The sequence below is a fragment of the Dermacentor andersoni genome, chromosome 11, assembly GCF_023375885.2.
Source record: "Dermacentor andersoni chromosome 11, qqDerAnde1_hic_scaffold, whole genome shotgun sequence".
In the NCBI taxonomy this organism is placed as follows: domain Eukaryota; kingdom Metazoa; phylum Arthropoda; class Arachnida; order Ixodida; family Ixodidae; genus Dermacentor; species Dermacentor andersoni.
In genome coordinates this window covers 16,943,275-16,965,298 of record NC_092824.1, presented here as the reverse complement: position 1 = coordinate 16,965,298, position 22,024 = coordinate 16,943,275, and the positions used below count along the sequence as shown (strand labels likewise).

Sequence of the window (22,024 nt, the reverse complement as noted above, 5' to 3'; positions counted from 1 at the left end):
GCACTCGCAAACTTGTGCCACATGTGAGCCATTTTTATGCAAATTATATTCCAATAAATATCCCACTTTCATTAAGCCTGGCGTATCTCGGCATCACTAATAGAGCAGCGCTTCAAAACGGGACATGAAGGAACCACACACACTGCGTCATGCCTCTACCTGTCCCGTCCTGAAGCGCCGCTATTTGCGTGATAATAAACCAACTAGACCGTCACTCCATCCTTGCTATCTCAGCCATATGAACCTCCGGTGTACTAATGTCCTTGAAACTGGGGGCTCACCTGAAACGCGGCATTCGGGACTTATTTGCTGCCTGAGCAAGGCGACATTGACGTAAGCAGCAACAGCGGCGTCCAACGCGTTGCGGCCTTGCCAGGGCGCCGCAGCCGAATGAGCCGGAAGGCCCTTGTAGGTCACCGCGTACTGGTTGAAATTCATGCAAAGAATATGCAGTTATATGAACACGAGGAACGCTACGTACTGGTTCTCGAAGTATAATCGCGTATCAAGGCGCAGAACCTTGCTTGTAAATTATCAGCACTTGCTCTTCCTGAGCGCCGTATTGCTAGTTATTCTCCTCGTATTTCTGGCAACAGACCGCTGAGACTAGTGCCAGATGAAATTTACAAAATCTGTATACCATACTACGCTTCTCTGTTCATTACGCATTAGAGAACGCTAAATTGTTCGGTGCTCATCGCAGCCTGTCACCCTTTTACATAGACTGGAGCGATACTTTCGCAGCATTTTTTCGCTGACAAGCACAGCAAACGCATTATCTCTCATTACATTACCAGCGGCTTAGAGCCCTCTGAGCTTTGTTCAACCATGGCGCTGCAAATGAGAGAACCACTGCGCACATGAGGTAGCAAAATGAATTCTTTCTTTGCCGTGACATGCATGCCAAATCATTTGAACGCGCAGTGGTACCCATTCCCAGCGGGCACGCAACGCGAGAAAAGTTCACCTTGGTGGCAGATGTGGTGCCGCATGCAGCTACGTTACGGGTGCTCGGGTGGGCCATGAGCGCGAAGTGGATGCCTTCAAACGCTCCAGCTTTCAGGAGATGCACCTTGCCGCCGCCCCCTTCTTCGGCCGGCGTGCCAAGCAGCACGACCTGCGGAAATCCAAAATTGGCTCCTTGCTTCACGACGCAAGAATATGCGCTTAGGGACGCTGCTTCTTGACATATTGCAGAGCCCTTTCATTGTACCTTTTTTAACCTACAGCTTGGCCAGGTGACACGCATATACTGACCATATACTCACTACCCAAAGAAAAGAAAATTCAGGCAACGTCGATACAGAAAACTGCTGTTAATCTTTGTATTAGCTGTAGTTAGTAGAAGTAGCAGTAGTATCTTTCTCCATGGCCGTACAGCCGTATGGACTCAGTATGGGCGGGCCGGACGCAGGTGCCATGTAGAACTCGTTTTCAAGTCGTATATCTACACTGCGAGATAGCAAATTGGGCTCTCGCGGCACACAAAATCTTCAAACATATTCCTCTTGATCGTAGCTGGACTTCTGGTTGACAAATGAGCGCAAATGAGAAAATTGAGAGCATGCCCGTGTTTTGTAGCATTTCATTTCGAACTTTTCTTATCATGCGTTGCGCGAGGGTTCAATCCGCGCGATAATGGCGGCGCGGCTGCGACCGCGCCCCGTCATCGTCAACGTCAAAATTCGAAACAGTGAAAAAATAAATATATTCTTAAAAATAATGCCATAAGAGTTGCATTTTGTAGCAATTTATTTAATTTTGCATTAGTCTTTTGTAGTAGTTCGCGCCAATTGGCTGGCCTCGGAGATAGCGGTGGCGCCTGAACCGTTCGCTGAAGGAGAAAAGAAGAGGAATTGAAACAAATCTACAAACAAAACGCTCAAAGAAAATCAAAATAATCAGCTTACGCTTGAGCCCGGTTAGGTATAGCCTAGATGGCGAATAAAACTTCACCGTGAGAAGTACCTCGCTTCTCGCAGAGCTATAGAAGAGCTATTCGAAACAATCCGATATTTAGCTCATGTTGCGAATAAATTTGTCTGCATATCTCAGGGATAATGCCGCTATGCCGTGAAGAACTGCAATTCGTGTAATGTAATTACACGTGATACTTTTTCTTGAAAAAAAAATCATTGAAAAAATAGGGCCCCGATTCCGTAACAGTTCTCCCTGATCCTATTGAAAGGTTACGGGTTTCTTAACGGTACTTCAATGAACATTATATAACATTCCTTTTTTTTATCATTCCTCCCGCCCAGTTGTGTATTGATAGTCCGTTATCCCACAGCACAACGCAGGCAGAGATACTCTTGATGCGAGTACACTATTTCTCTTTGATTAAACAGCGTACTTTTCCTCTCAGCGGCGCTCGACGCAGCGCCTCCTTCACGGCAACCGCGACCGCTACTGAGCCCTGGGCAATCAGGTTGTGACCGCAGGCGTGGCCAAGACCTGGAAGGGCGTCGTACTCGCACAGCACAGCCACTGTCACGTCTCCATCTGCAATTAATCACGTCGGAGATGATGCAGTGAAAGAGGTGCCTCTAATTACGTCACCCAGTGTACTAAGGGCATAAATTGAGACGTGAACAGCAAATAATTCTTAAGAACGCCTGTTACGGATGCTTACGTGGACGTCCGACGTGTAGTGGATTTGCAGCCGGTTTCTAAGCAATGATTACACCCTAGAGTACGTTTTGTAGTCTTACCTAAGTCACTGTTACAAATACTGGTAAACATGGAAACAAGACGATACATTCAAGTCAGTTTCGGAATTGTTCCGGTTTGAATTTTATTGACAGTAGATAGAATGTTGTGCAAATGACATTGTATGTGGAATAGAAAATGCGTAGTGAAGGCGCGTATTTTTTTAACCCCTTGGAAAGGTACACAGATAAGCTGGAAATGATGTATTGGACACTAATCTGGTAGAACAGAGAGGCAGCAGCCATAAATTACAAGCTATTTGCAATTGCAGCCTGACGTGCACCACTCTTCCACCACTTATGCGCCTCTGTGCACCGCATATTAAGTGGGCTAATAAACCAAGCCATAGAACTTCAATTTCTTCAGATGTTTAAAAACGCTTTCTTCTCTACACAATAACAATCAAATTTAGTTTATGCTACAATACATTTCTCTATGTGGTGTTGATGCTGATTATGCATCATATTTACCTCATTGTTCATTGAATGCGCATTGTATAATAGAGTTGAACAGGAATTTTGACGGGTAATGCTTAAGATCATAAATCTACTTGTAGAACTCGCGCCACACACTAATTTTATACAGTGCTCTGCCACTACATATCCGTTATCAATTGGAGTTCACAACATAGTTTGATTTTCACCTATGGGTACAGACGCACTCATACGACTACTTATTTAGCACATGACACACTATACACTTGCTCTCTATGATTCCTTTTATGTGTTCATGTTCCTTTAGTTCTATATGCTGTATTTATTCTTAATAGGATGTCCTAGTAGAATGACTGGTCGTAGAAACTTGCCTTCTGAGTTCATTTCCATCATAGCTATAGCCAGTGTGAAAAAGTGTGAAGCTGTTGAAAAAATGCTTTATTCGTACACAAGTTCAGCCCATGGCCTCCTCCGCGTTTAGATGGAGGTAAAAGGGAGTAAAGTTGTTGTGCTTACATATAACTGCACATTAAACATAACATTCATCATATTTAATTCAAAGCCACCTTCAATGTCCTCTTTTGTAGCCCGTCTGTCGCCTTGGTTGGTTAAACACAGCCAATAAATCAGTGAGTCAATCAGTTAGTGAATCAGTAAATCAGTGGGCATGGCAGCTACGCCTTGATGCGGCCTTCAAACCAGTCCATGCTTTTCGTACAGGTTCTGCTGCGATGGTTGTTGGCTTCTGCGAGACTATCACCGAATGACAATGCACCGTCATCGCCGTCTCTGTTCTTGGTCAGCGATCATGAAACGTTGATGCCCATATACGTACGTTCATCAGTTAAACACCACGCCTGGAGGGGCCAATATGTCGTCATTGGAACCACCAGGGGTGCTGATGGCAGCGTGTATCAACGGGACTATAAATGTGATCTTCACTGCGGCACTCGACGGTGGGCATGGCAGCTACGGCTTGATGCGGTCTTCAAACCAGTCCATCCTTTTTGTACAGGTTCTGCTGGGATGGCTGTTGGCTTCTACCAGACTATCACCGAATGACAATGCGCCGTCATCGCCGCCTCTGTTCTTGGTCAGCGATCATGAAACGTTGATGCCCATATACTTTCATCAGTTAAACACCACTCCTGGAGGGGCCACTATGTCGTCAGCGGAACCACCAGTGGTGCTGATGGCAGCGTGTATCAACGGGACTATAAAAGTGATCGTCACTGCGGCACGCGACGGTGGGCATGGCAGCTACGGCTTGATGCGATCTTCAAACCAGTCCATGCTTTTTGTACAGGTTCTGCTGAGACGGCTGTTGGCTTCTGTGGGACTATCACCAAATGACAACGGGCCGTTATCACCGCCTCTGTTTTTGGCCAACGATCAAGAAAAGTTGATGGCAACAATCGTTCATCAGCTAGTTCATCATCAACCACCCCTGGAGGGGCAACGTTGTCGTCATCGGAACCACCAGGGGTGCTGGCGGCAGCATGTATCAACGGGACTATTAAAGCGATCTTCACTGCGGCACTCGACAGTGGGCATGGCAGCTACGCCATGATGCGCTCTCCAAAGCCGTTCATGCTTCTTGTACAGGTGAGCGAACGATACGGAAAATGTTACCGTAGCAATAATGTTTGCTTAATTTTGCTGCCATGCCCATGGTCATTGTGCGAAGTGCTTACTAAAGTAACGATTTCTCTGCGCTTCCTGTTGCTACTCAATGGCGATACTGAAACTAATCACGGGCCGATGGGAGGCGATTTTTCAAAGCAACTAAAAGCAATCACGGACGACATAAAGAAAATTAAGAAAGAAAACACTGCCACAAACCAGCAACTATGTGCAAATGATAAGGAACTCTAAAAACTTAGCGGGTTGGAAAAGCAGGTTTCCGATTCCGTAAAGCGAATAGCGAAACTAGAAACCATATGAAGGATAAGAACAGAAAAGTTAAACTGGATAACATAAGTCTGTGGTCAAATCTGATAGTCCGTGGGGTTCAGGAAGAACAAAATGAATCACTTCAGAAGCTCCACGACCTGGCATCAAAGACAATATTTCAAGATACTCTAGACATAAAGACTGCGGGTATTGAACGTATTCACCGACTTGATCAAATTAAGGAAGACCAATCTAGAGACAGGCCAATTATCCTTAAGTTACTCTATTATCGCGAGAAAGTTAATATACTCCGGTCATGTTCTGGGCTTAGGGGGACCGGTTACTCCATAAGCGAAGACTACTCCTTCGGAGTTCGTGAAACTAGAAGAAAACTGTGGAACTTTGCGAAAGAAAACCGCGACAGAGGGGAAACGGTAAGACTTATCTACAACAGAGTACAAAGAAATGGTCGTCTTTTTGCCTGAGATGAGAGGAGTAGCAATACATATGAAGTGAAAAAAGAAACGAGGTGGAACTACCAACAGGACAGCCCTCCCGACAACGGCGCCGTTAACCATTCTGAATGTTAACGCCCGAAGTCATGAGAAAAAGACGGACCAGTTTGACTCTGTTTTGTTGGCTCTGAAACCCGATATTGCCACTGTAACTGAAATGTGGCTACACTCAACGATTTGTGATCACGAATTCGTGCTAGCAAGTTACACCGTTGCTCGCAAATATAAAGATACTAGAGGCGGAGGAGTAGCAATTTTTTTACGCCAGGGAATTGCCTACGCGGTCATGCCTGCGGTGAATGATGTAGATGTAGTTTGGTGTAAGCTTCACCAGAATGCTGGTATCGTGTACCGGCATATACAATATACACAGAATGCTGGTATCGGCATATACAGGCCCCCGGATGCGGTAGCAACGTACTCTCGTGGACGTATGAAACGCGAGCAGTGGAGCGCGTGGCCGAAAGTGCAATTAGCGCGACCTGCTGGCCATGCTCAATTCAGGCGGCGAGTGGGACAGTACGTGTCCCACTGCGATACGTTCAACCGCAGATTCTGTGTGGTAGTTTTGTCATACCGCCGCACCGGCGCGCCGCTGACATTTCAATCAAAGCAACTGTTCGTGCCACGCGGGGCTGCCTAAAGGAAGCCCGCACGTGCGAGACGATTGTGTGCTTTGCTCGCTATCAAACGTCGCTTTTTATTTATGAATTTATTTTTTTCCACCATTGTCTCCTCGCTACCAACGGCCCGCTTTAAGTGCTGTAAAGCAGAACTGCTTGTGTTACTCAACTGTATCCTTTCAGACGCCACTTGCACAAGGGCCACATCTTAACGGGGCGGTGTCGCCGTTCGCTATTGTATGTAATTGCAGGAACCAGTGTTCCTAAGGCTATTAGAACTTAGCCATGCCAGGTGTGTCGACAAAAAATAGAGTTCAGATGATTTCTCTTTAGCGGTACAATGTTCCGCAGCGTGACATTGCCAACATTACAGGCCGCCAGTTGTCGACGGTTAATCGTATTCTCCAGGCGTACTGTGATGAGGGACGACTTGGAAATCTACCTCGTGGACACAGACTTCGAGCTATGACAGAGTGCCGGGATCTTCAAATCGTGACATGCGCAGCTGAAGCCTCATTTTTCACATCGAGGGAAATAGTGGACGAACTTAGTGTGGATGCGAGCTAGAAAACCGTGCGAAGACGGTTTCACGAAGCAAACCTCCTAAATTGGTTGCCTGCACAAAAACCTCTGCTCCGGATGCGAACAGGCGCGGACGGTTTTTATTTGCTGAATAGAATTTGTCATGTACGCCTAAGAACTGGAGTTACGTCATGGTTACAGACGAATCCACATTTTCCTGGCGATGGGACCAGCGCAAGAGCGTATGGAGAACAGGAAACACCAGGTATATTTGTTGTCTTACGCGCTGAGATAATACCCTATTGACTTCAAACACTTCATCCTTTCGTTAAATAGTTGCAGATGCTTTCTTAGTCGAAATAAACAGACGAATCGCCCGTCATTATTCGAATCGGGTGCCATTTTTCCGTACCAGGTGTTTCCATTTCTAAGGCACCTGCCAACGCTACCCAATGCACCTAACAATTTTCTTTCGCAGATTCAAGCCACGTAACCTCCAGCGTGTTGTCAGTAGTGGCCGGTGAGCTGTTAGCGTGTGGCGAGCCCTTTCCAAGGATGGCCTAGGTCCACTCATTCGCCTAGAAGACCAATTCATCGCCGAAGTGTATCGCAGGGTCATTGAGGACGATGTCGTTCCGTGCGCTCTTGAAGGCCCCTTCTCAGTTGGCCTGTTTTACCTGCAACATGATCGCAGCCCAACACGCGGCCTGATCAGTAAGGAAACTGACAGAAGAATTGGGCGTGATGCTCCTTGATTGGCCCGCTCAAAGTGCCAACGTGAACCTATATCAGAATATGTGGGGCGCAATGAAAAAGGCTTTCGCGCCGATCGCTATAGAGTGACTCGCAGGATGCACTGTGGGGCGCTGTACAGGAAGAATGGGAGCGCGTGCGGTCTACAGTACGAAGAGCCGCATATAGCTATGCGGCTCTTCGAAAGCTTGCCCCAACAAATGACGGCAGTCGCTGCGGCCCCAGGAGATTTCACTAAATATTCTAGGCATCTCAACCATTATACATCTGCAACGGAAAGCTCTTAAATGTGAGCGCATTAGTTGTACCACAAGTTCAACTTTCATTTCATAAAAGTCATGAGAGAGTCTTCATTTGGATATAAATGCGTTTCCCTCGTTACTTTTTGCCTACTGTATTTCTTGCAGCTGGAATCTACGCCAGATCAGCATCTTCTAGCACACTTCACAGGTTTCATAGTGTCGCGGGTGAATAAATAAAATGATTTTAATTACGCGAAATTGCTCTGAGCTGGTTTTTCAATACCTTTCAATACCAGCACAAATATTGAAGCTCTAGACGGCACATCGGACCACAGAATAGTTCTTTGCACTTTGAATTTGTCAGCTCCAATACGACAGCTTGGTCCAGTAAAATATGTGCTATTCTTTAAGAAAGATGATGATGCGGCAATAATGACCTACCTCTCAAAAGCGTATCCTGACTTCTAAGATATTTTTACAGATAATAACGCAAGCATAGATGAAGTGTGGGCCCAGTTTAAACATCGCATTATGCATTGTATATCTAACTTAAGTCTCTGCACAAAAGCAGGCTACAAAAAGGCACAGCCCATGGAATAACCGCGACATAATTCACCTAAAGCGCAAAATAAATCAAACGTGTTATAAAGACCAAATATACGCTAAGAAGTGCTAGCTTTGAGGTTGCATCATTGACGTCGATCCTGAAATGCAAACTACGAAACGCGAAGCAGCACTTTTTTGGTCACACCCTACAGAAATTTATCAAGAATTCGCCAGACAAATTCTGGTGGTACATGAGTATAAAGCGGAAAACACCTGCTGCGTCTTCAGCTGCGGAGGAGAAGATAAAGGGGAATAATTTTAATTCATGCTTTCACTCTGTTTTTAGCACCGATAAGCAGCCTAAAGATTGCACCAAGTTCTAGTTACGTAGGCCAAGGTAGACTACTACCGTCTTTAAGCATCACAGCATCTGGCCTTGTTTCACTGTTCTTACAGCTTGATGAAAGGTAAAGTAGTGGTTCGGACAACCTACCGAACAGCTTCCTCAAGCGCTATGCTGAACCGATTAGCAAATATCTTCATCTCACATTCACAAGATCAATTCGTGGTGGCCATCTTCCAGTGGACGGGAAAATCGCGAAAGTAGTACCGGTACATAAATCTGGTGACACTTCACTCCCATCCAACTACAGGCCCGTCTCTCTGACAAGCACTAGCTGCAAAATTCTTGAAACCATTATCATAAAATCAATCACTAAGCACGTAGAAGAAAACAGTCTGATCTCCCCTTCTCAATAAAACACGTTGTGGGGCTAGTTGGTGCATAGCTTTCAATAGGTGAAGTGCGAATAGTGACGGCGCACAAGATAGAATACAAACAGGACAAGGCGCTCAGCACGGATTCAGAAGCGGACTATCTATCGTCACCTAACTCGTAGAGGCGTTACATGACTTTGGGCTAGCAAAATATGAACAATCACAAATCGACCTAATTTTTATAGACTTTTCCAAGGCCTTCTACCATGTGTCTCACTCTAAACTTATCAGTAACCTCACAGAAAAACTTGGTAATGGTCCAATAATTGAATGGATAAGCGACTGCCTTTCAAATCGCTACCAGTTCGTGCAACATAAGGGACTTAACTCCGGCACAGTCAAGGTCATTTCGGGTGTCCCACAAAGATCTGTTCAGGCACCTCTCTTGTTTACGTTATATATAGACGCTATCGATGAAATAGCAAACGTTAAAATTAGGTTATTGGCAGACGACTGCATGCTTTACAGTGAGATTAAAGACATCAGCCAGCAAATCCCCCATAACGATTCCCTGCACAATGCAGCCCAGTGGTGCCGAGACTGACGGATTGTAGCTCATTCTAAAAAAAATGGTCGTAATAAACATAAGCAAGAAAAAAAGTTAACTTTTATTTCCATAGATCATTGACGGTGTCTGCTTTCGTACAGTGACTCAGTACAAATATTTGGGGCTTTTGATTTCATCTGATCTCAGCTGGGCTGTACCTGTGCAACAGGTGAGGAAAAAAGCAATCAACAACTTGTTTTTCCTCAAACGAACACAACGTTACGCTACCACAGATACAAAGCGCTTATCGTACATCACGTTTGTTAGGCCAATGCCGGAATATGCGAATACAGTGTGTTCCACTACACAAAAACAAACATTTCTATGCTGGAAGCCGTACAGCGCAAGGTAACAGGATTTATCTTTAACAGCTGCAAGCGAAGTGATTCCCCTACTAAGCTACTGCGGCGAGCGAAGTTGTCTGCCCTTGTTAACAGAGCCGAAATCCGTCGTCTGAAATCCTATTACCAATTGTTAAAGAGCCAGTTTAAAACCTTTAGCAGTAGCCTTTGCTACTGCTAAAACAAACGTGGAAGCGCGCCGAGAACATGACCAAATGTTTAAACAATATTTTTGCACCAGAATATATTCCGTTTTTCATTTTTTCCTCAAGTAATAAGGGAGTGTAATGCGCTTGACCCACTTACTGTAGCCCAGACAACACTGGAAAGGTTTTTAGACAGAATTGCAGACATCATACCGGAACTCCATATTACTAATATCGATAAGATAGTTCAAGTGGCTGAGGAGTTCTATAGACATTTACACAGTAGCAGCGGCACCCACGAAGATAATGGAAGACGGAATAGTCTAGAGGAATTTGACATCCCACAAATAACGCCGGAAGAAGTAAAGAAAGCCTTGGAGCTATGCAAAGGGTCATGGCAGCTGATGAACATAAGGTTACAGAAGATTTGTTGAAGGATGGTGGGCCGATTGTTCTACAAAAACTGGCCACCTCGTGTACGCAATGCCTCATGACCTCGTGCGTACCGCAATCTCGGAAGAACGCTAATATAATCTTATTCCATAAAAAAGAGGACACTAAGGAATTGAGAAATTATAGACCGATCAGTTTACTGTCCGTTGTCTACAAAGTATTTACTAAGGTAATCACAAATACAACTAGGAACACCTGAGACTCCTGTCAACCGAGCGACCAGGCAGGATTTCGTAAAGGCTACTCAACAATGGACCCTACTAACTTCACTTCACTTTATTATTTAAAGACCCCGGTTAGGGGGTATTACATAAGAGGTGGGCTATCACTATCACACTATTCACAATATCACACTATTGACACTATCAATCAGGTGATAGAGAAATGTGCGGAATATAACCAACCCTTTATATATAGCCTTCATTGATTACGAAAAAGCGTTTGATTCAGTCGAAACCACAGCAGTCATGCAAGCATTGCGGAATCAGGGTGTGGATGAGCCGCACGTAAAAATACTGGAAGATATCTATAGCGGCTCTCCAGCCACCATAGTCCTCCATAAAGAAAGCAACAAAATCCCAATAAAGTAGGGCGTCAGGGATGCAGGTATTCGGAGACCTGGATTTGGAAGAATTGGGGATAAGAGTTAATGGAGAATACCTTAGTAACTTTAGATTCGCTGATGATATGGCCTTGCTTAGTAACTCAGGGGCTCAATTGCAATGCATACTCACTGACCTGGACAGGCAAAGCAGAAGGTTGGGTTTAAAATTATTCTGCAGATAACTAAAGTAATGTTTAACAGTCTCGGGTAGAGAACAGCAGTTTGCGATAGGTAGCGAGGCACTGGAAGTGGTAAGGGAATACATCTGCTTAGGGCAGGTAGTGACCGCGGATCCAGATCATCAGACTGAATTAATCAGAAGAATAAGAATGGGCTGTGGTGCATTTGGCGGGCATTCTCAAATCATAAACAGCAGCTTGACATTATCCCTATAGAGAAAACTGTATAACAGCAGTGTCTTACCAGTGCTCACGTAAGGGGCAGAAACCTGGAGGCTTACTAAAAGGGTTCTGCTTAAATTGAAGACGATGCAACGAGCTATGGAAAGTAGAATGACGGGTGTAACGCTAAGGGATAAGAAGAGAGCAGATTCTCTGAGTGAACAAACGCGAGTTCAAAACATCTTAGCGTAAATCGAGAGAAATAAATGGGCATGGGGGGGGGGGGGGGTCAGGGTATGTAACGAGGAGGGAAGATAACCGGTGGTCGTTAAGGGTTACGGACTGGATTCCAAGAAGAAAAAGAAGAAGAATTTTAGTTTATTAGAGAAGGGAACGTTGCAGTGGGTGGCAGAAATTTAGGTGGGTGGATGAGATTAAGAAGTTTGCAGGGACAACATGGCCACAATTAGCACATGACCGGGGTAGTTGGAGAAGTATGGGATATGGGAGAGGCCCTGGCCCTGCAGTGGGTGTAGCCAGGGTGATGATGATGATGATGGTTATTATGATGATGATGACCGGGGCTCCCAAGCTCCTAATACTAGCCACTTACGTCCATCTGTAGGCTTTTCATTTAACGTTTCCTTGCCTCGTCCGTTTCTGTGGTCTTCTCACTTGAAACCACAGTAGTTTAATGGTGTATATTGTATGTGTGTGTGTACATATATATATATATATATATATATATATATATATACTACAAATGTTCCAATGAACATCAGACAGTGGCTCATGTTTTCGGCATTCTTTCTTTTGTATATTGTTACCTATGCTCTTGAAATGTTGGTATTTGGGTCCCACTCCTGTCACAATCTTCCCTAGAGGATTGACAGTATTTCGAAATGAATAAAATGTATTACGAATGAAGTTATGCAGAATTATATAGCCGACTGTGTCAGTATGTTCAATCACGCTGTTATGCTTGGTAGAACACTTGGCTTACACCTTTCTTATGATGAGAATACTTCTGCGTAATAGTGAAATCTGAATTCCGATGAGTCTCGGGACAGCCAAATCGCAACTGTGCACAACCTTGACGAACGGGAAAATGTAATGGCACAGAGGAGCAATCTTACCAGAGTAGCAATCTCACCTCCAAACTGAGCCCGAAAAGCCGTGGGGAGCACGTAGTTTCGGACCACTTTGAATCCTTCGTTCTCGAGGTAACTGCTGATGTAGTCATGGGCTTTGACCTCGGCAAAGGCGAGTTCTGGATTGCGCCACAGGTACTGCCCCAGTAATGTCAGCGTGTCAGCTCTTGAATTAATGGCATCTTCAACGATGCAGGCATACTTTTCCATCTGAAGAAGACGTAAACGTTTTAATGTGTCAGCATTAGGAATATCGAAGCGAGACACAGTGAATATGCTTCAACAGTGCGAAGCTGGTCGTATGTATAAATATATATATATATATATATATATATATATATATATATATATATATATATATATATATATATATATATATATATATATATAGTGGAATTTCCGGTGCGCATGGACTACAGCCAGGTGCACTTGACTTCTCGAAGAGGCAGGACAAGTGTCTAATGACATCCTGAACAACTTATTGCGATGCGATGAACGTTGTTTGAATCATGGATGCGCGAGCTCAAAGAGGTGCGACGTAATCTTAGCGCATTTCTCTCACATTTACCGTTACATCTTTACTGAATTTCATTGACTCAGATTTCTATTTTTCAACTGGAAAGTAACAAAGTCACAGTGGCAGCCTTATATAGATGCGTAGATTTGGCTGCTTTTGTAAAGGATATCGAGCAACAAATTATACTAAACGCATAACAGGAACGTCTTCAACATAAGGAATTTACCATCACTGAAACATCAAAATAGCCTAAAACGAAGGCGCACAGGATTTCTTGATATCTGTAGTCTAACCAAGCCTCGTCACCTGAAAGACGACATTTGAGAGCGAAACTTCGACCATGCCTTTTGCGCGAACTAATCACGCAAAATGTAGGCTACAGTGTCGACTCTGAGTCCTGTTTATCAATCTTAGAAAAGGGAACAATTACAAAACGCTATTGTGCAGTGAAATTCGTGAGCTTATTTCATTGCTTATGTGACTTTGAATGAAAATAAATGTTTGTCATTGTTAGCATTCCTCGTTCCCTTTTAAGTGCGGAATTTCTTTTCCACACTCTACTTTTATATGTATTTCTCAAATTCATTTTTTTTGTGTGTAAAGATACTTCACTAGGCCATATCAGTCTGTAATCATGTGTGGAACTCTGTTTTGCGCGAATAATCTGAAAATGACGCTTTGCTTATCAATATGTATACGTTATCTATAAGCGCGCTTGTCACTGTATTTATATCTGACCTATGCACGCAAAATGTCTGCTGCGAAAAACAATAGGGGCAAGGCCTTCGCCAAGCGGCTACAACACCGACTTTTTGTCCTAGTCCTGGTGTGTCTACTTATCTGCCGTGGTGGCGTAGTGCTTTGGGGTAGCGCTGCTAAACCTCAGGGTGCCGAATCGAATCCAGGCCATGGTCGCCGCATTTAGATAGGGGCGAAATGTAAAAATGCGCGTGTCCCGTGCATTGGATGCATGTTAGAGAATCGCGTGTGGTCGAAATTCATGCGCAGTTTCCCATTACGGTGTGCCTCATAACCATATCGTGGTTTTCGCGGGTAATATGCCTAAATTTTTAAACAAGTCTTCTGCTTTACTTTTTGAAAAGAACTAGTGCTGAAACAAAGAAATGAAACGGAATGGGAGCATTCATTTTGTTTGGAAACTTTATGCTTATAATTGCACTTTCCTGTTTTTTTTCTCGACAAGCAATCCATGCTTTCCCTCATTTGTATGGCTAAGCGATAAGAAGCACCTGTGATCACTCATTGAGCAGCATTTTCCCAACATATAACCTTATGAATTTTAATCAGAAACCTCCCGACGCCCTCCTGTTCTACGCTGCACGCGTTTTACTTTATAACACCGCTCACTTTCATCGCCTGTTTGAATGTCGCCGATGTCGCACAAGGTGCGCTATCATTACACTTCTAGCAATATGATAGCAAGATGGGCTCATCATATTCAGAATAGGCTCGCGATATGCCAGTACATTCCAAGGTGCTTAGCACGTAAGTGCGAACGTGTTTGCGGCACCTAATGTGTATCGCTTCTGTCTACAGTGCGAATAAATCCGCGCTCATTTTTTCTTAAGGCGAAAGCCTTCGATAGCTCACGGGTCGCAAAATTTGACGACCGTCTGGTATTATGGCACCAAAACTGAAGCGCTTGGGCCAGTACACCATGAATTTATCAATAAAACAGCTCGGTTGTCTCTGTTCTAGTTGAACAGACGCCCGTTTAAATAATCAATGTGGCCACAAAAGGGTGTGCGTTGGGTTTTCGCGATTTTCTTCACACGTGCGTAGCAATGTACCCGTGTCTTATGACGCTCTTGGCAGTACGAGTACGCTTGCGAGAACTGGAAATAAATCTGTTATTCAAAGTTAGCGCAGTGCGTTCTTCTAAATTACCTTTTGGTGTCCCTCTCATTCTGCCTGCGCTACAAGAAAACAAAAAGCACCATATCTACAAGCCCATGTACCTAGCTTCATCGACAAAAGTGTTACAATGTTTTGAAGAAATAATTCAGTGAACCGGCCTATGTGTCTTAAATAATGGTCTTCATAGAGTTGCCACGACCGTTCTAACGTGCCATTAACCAGTGGCGATGTCTAGGCGACCAGTAAATATTCACCCAGTTTTTTTTTTTTTTTTTCAATAGAATGAAAGTAACACTTGACTTCAGTCAACCAAATGAACAGGCTTGCTTCAGTAAGAGATATTCTAGAATGAAACACATACATGCCATCAATCAGGTAACTGAGAAAGCTGCGGTGTACAATCAACCTTTTGTTTGACTTTCATGCATTACTGAAATAAATTTGATCTAGAAGAGATGCCAGCCGTCATGGAAACATTGCATAACCAAGGAGTACAGAAGGCATATATGATGTGAATGTCTTCGAAATATCTGCAAAGATTCCACAGGTACCTTTATTATCCATAATAAATGTCGAAAGATGCATATAAAGAAAGAAGGGAGACACAATCTCTCCAATGCTATTCACTGCATGCTTGGAAGGCGTATTCAAGCTATTTAACTGGGAAGGCTTCAGAGTGTGGATCAATGGCGAATATCTCAGCAACTTTCAGTTTGCAGATGACATTGGCCTGTTCAGCAACACTGGGGATGAATAACAACAAATGATTGAGGTCTTTCACAGAAAAAGTGTAAGAGTGGGTTGAAGATTAATATTGAGAAGACAAAGATAATGCTCAATACCCTGGCAAGGGAACAAGCGTTCAGGATTGCCAGTCAGCCTATAGATTCTGTAAAAGAGCACGTTTATCTAAATCCATTACTCACACTGGACCCTTAATATTACAAGCGAATTTACAGAATAAAAAGGGGTTGGAGTGCATACGGCAGGCATTGCCAGATCCTTGCTGGGAGCTTGACACTGTCATTGAAAATAAAGGCGTAGAATCACGGAATGCTATCGGGGCCAACATATGGGGCAGAAACTTGGAGGTTGTTCAAGAAGCTCAAGAACAAGGCAAGGACCGCGCAAAGAGCGATGGAATGAAAAATGTTAGGCGTGAGGTGAATAGTAGAGCGGCAAATTGGGCTAGTTGGTGGAAGTACATTTTGTAATTAGGGGGGTTACTGCGACACATGAAGTACTCAAGTAGAAGGGAACAGTACAGGACTCACTTCTTCTTCTGTTGTCAGTGTGTTTATAGCGCAGTAGCTCCCCTGATTACAAGATGAGCAACGTTAACAGACACGAAGAGAGTGGTGTGCCTGGATCAAAGCGCAAAAACGGATGGGCGATATTCTAATTGACATAAAGAGTAAAAAAAGCAGCTGCGCAGGCCATGTATTGCGTAGAATAGATAACTGATGGGCCATTAGAGTTACGGAATGGGTACCAACAGAAAGGAAGCGCAGTCGAGGATGGCGAAAGACTAGATGGGCTGATGAAATTAGGAAACTTGCAAGCGCCAGTTCAAAATGGCTGGCGCAGGACAGCGGTAATTGGCGATTGTAGGGAGAGGCCTTCTTCCTGCAGTAGAGACGAAAATAGGCTGATGATGATCATGAAGGAGAAAAAGAAGCAAAAAGAAAACAAGTAATTGGCAGTAACAATTCATCCGAATGAGAATGTCAAAGTAATTTAATAAATGTCTCGTGAGCGCGAAGGCTTTCACGGTCATGCTCTTTAGAGCATGCTGAAGTGACTGTCAACTTTTTCACTACATATTTTAAGGGCGACCTAAAAATGCAATCTAGAGGTTATGCTGTTATTGAGTTTTGAACCGGGCAAATGATTTTTCTTTCTGATGCTACAGGTACAGAATAAGGCTTCTATTCTTGTCTGATGTTTTGAACGCCCAACTTGAATATACTAGGTGAAGCTGTCATATATATACTATACGACGGCCATATATACGTGTATATATTAGGTGAAGCTTCCTCTTCCTATACACTTCATGTGCCTTTTTCCATAGGTACAACACACAGCGTCTTCTGCGCATACTTTCGTACTGCAGATCACCACCATTTGATTGCCATTAGCAGTTTTGTTCATGTATCTTTTATAGACAGCTCTGTAAAGAAGAACATACATCTAGTTGCTTAGCTCAACAGGATCATCTTGGCTATTTCTTGCATTAAGCGGTTTCCTGGTGCTTTATACCCAAGCTGCGGCAAGCTCCGGTTAGAAAGCGCTCTGTATTCCTTCTTCTTTCTTTCGCCCGGTTTCTTCCTAGTTTTTTTGTTTTGTGTTTTGTTTCTTGCCTCCGAACGAGGTTTGCTTTGTTGTCTCAAATGGTGGCTAACAGAGAAGCTAAAACGCAATAAGTGCCACACAGGGTAACTTTTGTCCGTCAGGAAGTGACAAAAATTTAGTGAAGAGGGTTTACTTCTTTGAAGTGGTGAACGAGAGCTAGACAAGCCAGTAGGACCTACGAGTCACATTTTCTGGTATTAGCCTTTCAAAGCACGCTGCTCATTGCGCACTCCCCCCCCCCCCCCCCCCATCTCGTAGCTTTTATCACAAACTATATATAAACCCGACAAACTACCGTGACGTGGCACCGAACAAGTGCACCGGACGTGAGGTCGAACGAAATAATGTGTCTAGTACACTCAAAACGGCACTGTCTGAGGCTGAGGCGAGTGCTGAACACACTGACAAAGTATCGGTCAGTATTACAGCTGTCGAAGAATTTACGGGAAGTTCTTGAAGAGCTAAAATAATTGCTGAAATTTCGACAGACACTTAAGAGTGGTTAAGTGTAGGAATGCGAAAGCATTGACTTTGACTTTGAGACAAGCATTCAGCAGCAGCGGCACCGCAGGAGCTGCTATCGGAACCCTAAAAACTTCGCCCTAAATTACAGGAGCCGATTCCGTACGCCTAGCCTGGATGAGCTACCGAAGAATGACTGGCTATCTGAAACGTGCCATGGAAACTGGCTGCTAGTTTCGATGTAGCTTCTCACGTAACCACCGAACAGCTATAAATGTAGCTCGCCACCGAAGACCTGCTTCGCAAGCATTCAGCAGCAGCGGCACCGCAGGAGCTGCTATCCGGACCCTAAAAACTTCGCCTTAAATTGCAGGTTGGTCTTCTGCATTTCTTGCAGTTTTTTTCCTTTTTTTTCCTTTTTTCCTCTTTTTTTTCTGGTAGCCGCTGCTGCTGACTGCTCGGTCTGTGACGATCGGGAAAATGATTGACACATGTCTTACATGCAACGAAGAGCTTTCTGAGGATGCAGTGTTCCTAACCTGCTCGGAATGTCATTATATGTATCATATTGGCACATGTTCAGGGGTAAATGAAGCCGCATACAAAAAAAAGACAGAAACTGCAAAAAAGGCATAGAAATGCCCAACATTTAAAAGAGCTAAGGCTCGAAGCAACCAGAGCGGTAAGAAAACAAGCGAGGGACCGGAAGCAAATCTTGCAAGTGAAATTGTCTCGTCTCGTGCTCGTGAAATATTCGTCTCGTGCTCACAGAAGTACTTATGATTAAGTCAAAAATCGATACACTAGGTGAGATAAAGGCCACGGTGGATGGTATTGAGCAGTTTATGCAAGAAATGGCCACAAAATACGATGAAGTTCTGTCAAAAATAAAACAGCAGGATGCAGACATGTCTGCCCTCGGAAAGCGAGTGGATAAATTCGAGGCTCGGGTAACAGAACAAGAAAACCAGGAATTAAGGAACCAAGTTAACGAACTAGAGAAGTACAGCAGACGTCAAAATTTAGAACTAGTTGGGCTGCCCTATCATGATAATGAAAACTTGCTGGAAAAGCTTAATGTCTTGGCCACTGATCTCGAACTTCCACTCCTTTCCTAGGTAGATGTTGAGGCTGTTCATCAATTGCCCTCACTGTCTATCAATGACATTGAGGTCGGGGAGAGTGCTAAGAATGTTGCATCGATTCTTGTACGCTTCGTACCCCGTTCAACCAGAGACGCATGGCTCACAAAAAAAAGGACAGCTAAAGGAAACTAAATCTAAAATATTCTTCAATAAAAACCTGACAGCACAAACAAACAACCTGACAGCACAAACAAGACAGCATAAAACAAAGAAAAGGAGTATGTGTTTGCCTGGCTAAAGAATGGAAAAATGGTTGTTCGTCGCGGCCCCCGCAGCCGAGCCATGAGGATTAGGACGACAAACGATCTGGACGAGATACGTTGAGTAACGGGCGGTACGCGCATCGCAGTAACTGATAGCACTGACACCCTTGAAATGACAGTCCCGTTCACATATTCTTATCATGATGCTGATTCGTTCAAACATTCAAAGCACCTACGAGAAAGAAATAAATTTCCTTATTCCATCTCAATGCTCAAAGCCTTCGGAGCAAACAGGATTCTGTGGAAATCTTGCTAAATGAATTAGACCATAAATTTGAAATTTTAGCTTTTACTGAAACTTGGTTCACCAACGAATATGATGTTATACAGTTTCCAGCATACCAATGCGTATCAATTTCACGGAGTGAAAAGAGAGGGGGAGGTGTGGCTATTTATATAATGAACTACCTAAATTATGTCACCATAGAAGAGTTTTGTATAATAAATCAACACTTTGAATGTCTCATGGTAAAGTGGGCTGGTACCATACTTGCTGTTGTATATAGGCCACCTTCTGGATCACAGGCTACTTTTTTAGAATTTCTTGAATATATGTTAGAACAATGCATGTAGTTTAAATTGCCTGCAGTTATTTGTGGTGATTTCAATATCAATCTTTTATTGCTTAATTGTAATCAACAAAGAATGCTTGATTTTTTTCTCTCGTTTGGTTGTGAAAATGTAATACAAATGCCAACTAGAGTAACAAACTTGTGCCATACTTTACTAGATGTGTGTTTTACAAGTTACGAAAAGGATGATGTGCAAGCAGGTGTACTACTAGCTAATATTAGTGACCACTTACCTATTTTTAGGTTCTTTAAACCCTACCGTACACCACAGAGTCCTTCCAAAACATATGCACCCATTACATACAGAATCATGAATGAAGCTAAGACCACAGTATTTAGAAACGTAGTAGCAGAAATAAGCTGGGCAGATGTTCTTCAACAATTTGACCCCGTCGCAGCATATGACGTCTTTATTAAAACAATTACTGAGCTCTACAATCAAGCCTTCCCTACCGTAGAATTCAAAAAGTGTAAAAAAGCCAGAAAGCCATGGATAAATGCCGACCTTCTAAAAAGAATTAGAGAAAGTGACAGACTATTTGCCTCTTTCATCAGAACGAAAAATATGAGCTGTTTGACTGAATACAAACAAATTCGTAATAAATTAAGCTCTGATATTAAAAAAGCCAGGACTAGTTATTACGAGCATAAGTTTACTGATATCTGCAACAATCCTAAACAAGTATGGAATACAGAATACAAGCTAATGTCCAACAACAAAAGAGACGGCATCTCTGAGCTCGTTATAAATGGAGTGCCTTACAGAGGGGCGTCGCTTGCTGACAAACTTAACGAGCACTTTCTTATATCAGGGGCTTTAAGTAAATCTCAGGCAAGTGACTGTGATTTTAGAACCTGAATCACGTCCAACATCCAAAACTCAATCTTCATGTTTCCAACTACAGAATTAGAAATCTGTAGAGTAATCAAAAACCTAAAAAGTAACAGTGCATGTGTTGCTGATGACATTAAAGTTCAACCTGTAAAATCCATCAGTCACATGATTAGTCAGCCACTTACGCATACATGCAACCTGATTTTGAGTACTGGAATATTTCCAGATAAATTAAAGATTGCAAAATTCTCTGTCATTAACAAGGGAGGTGATAGAAATGACATAAATAATTATAGGCCAATTTCAGTCCTACCAATATTCTCGAAAGTAGTTGAACAAGTTATAAACATCAGGCTTCTAAACTTCTGCAAGCGAAACGATATCATCACCGAGCGGTAATACGGATTCCAGAAAGAGAAATCTACTGAAATGGCGCTAATAAAAATTAATGACAAGGTAATAGGCAACTTTGAGCAGAAAATAAATACAATAGGTGTTTTTATAGACTTTAAAAAGGCATTCGACTCCATTAAACACCCTGTTTTGCTCTACAAGTTATATAAATATGGCATTAGAGGAACGGCTCTCACATTAATAAAGAATTAGCTCGTAAATCGTCACCACTACATGAATATTACGAATGCAAAATCCAGCTTAGGTCAGCTACATTATGGAGTTCCAGAAGGATCCATCCTTGGGCCACTCTTATTTCTGCTTTATATAAATGATATAATTAACGTGCCCTCTACAGCAGAAATAATAATGTACGCTGATGATACCAATGTATTCTGCTGCGGACAAGACCTAGAAGTCCTCCAAGTAGAAACCAATGTATGGCTGGAAAATTTGTCCACGTAGCTCCACGGTAATGAACTAGAGTTAAACGCTTCCAAATCTAAGTACATTATATTCCGCGCTCGTAACAAGTGTATAAAACAAGAAATACTTATCCAATTTCGCGATTAATCTATCGAACGTGTAGCAACACATAAATTTCTTGGTGTCATATTTTACGAGCCTCTTGACTGGTCACCTCACATTGAAAACGTTCGCACTGGTGTATCTAGGTCCATTGCTATCATGTATAAAATAAAGGACCTTTTGCCTATCTGGCTAAAGAAAAAACTATACTACACACTGGTACATTCGCGTTTCCGCTACTGTCTTCTTGTCTGGGGCACAACACCTAAAACAAGCATAGAAAACATATATATATTACAAACTAAATTTTTTCGCCTGATACCTAATACCATACCTTAGCCCCACTGCCCCACTCTTTAGAAAACATCAACTGCTTACACTGTGGAATGGTATAAGCAAAAAGATAGCGTTAGCTAGTTACCTACAAATGCATTCCGATGCTACGGATTTTTTTCAACAGTATCTAACGAAAACACACACCT

The 22,024-nt window shown here is 43.1% G+C and overlaps 1 protein-coding gene across 1 annotated transcript in view; it reads right to left on the bottom strand.

The window, feature by feature from the left end:
• The window catches only part of LOC126517574 (xaa-Arg dipeptidase-like), a 59,603-nt gene that overhangs the window by 8,738 nt on the left and 28,841 nt on the right, over positions 1-22,024 (bottom strand). Inside the window, exons 2-5 of the mRNA XM_055064840.2 lie at positions 12,600-12,807; positions 2,354-2,502; positions 968-1,117; positions 282-423 (exon numbers count right to left, since the gene is read on the bottom strand). Coding sequence (XP_054920815.1) covers positions 282-423; positions 968-1,117; positions 2,354-2,502; positions 12,600-12,807 — 649 coding nt within the window. The remainder of the gene's footprint in view (positions 1-281; positions 424-967; positions 1,118-2,353; positions 2,503-12,599; positions 12,808-22,024) is intronic.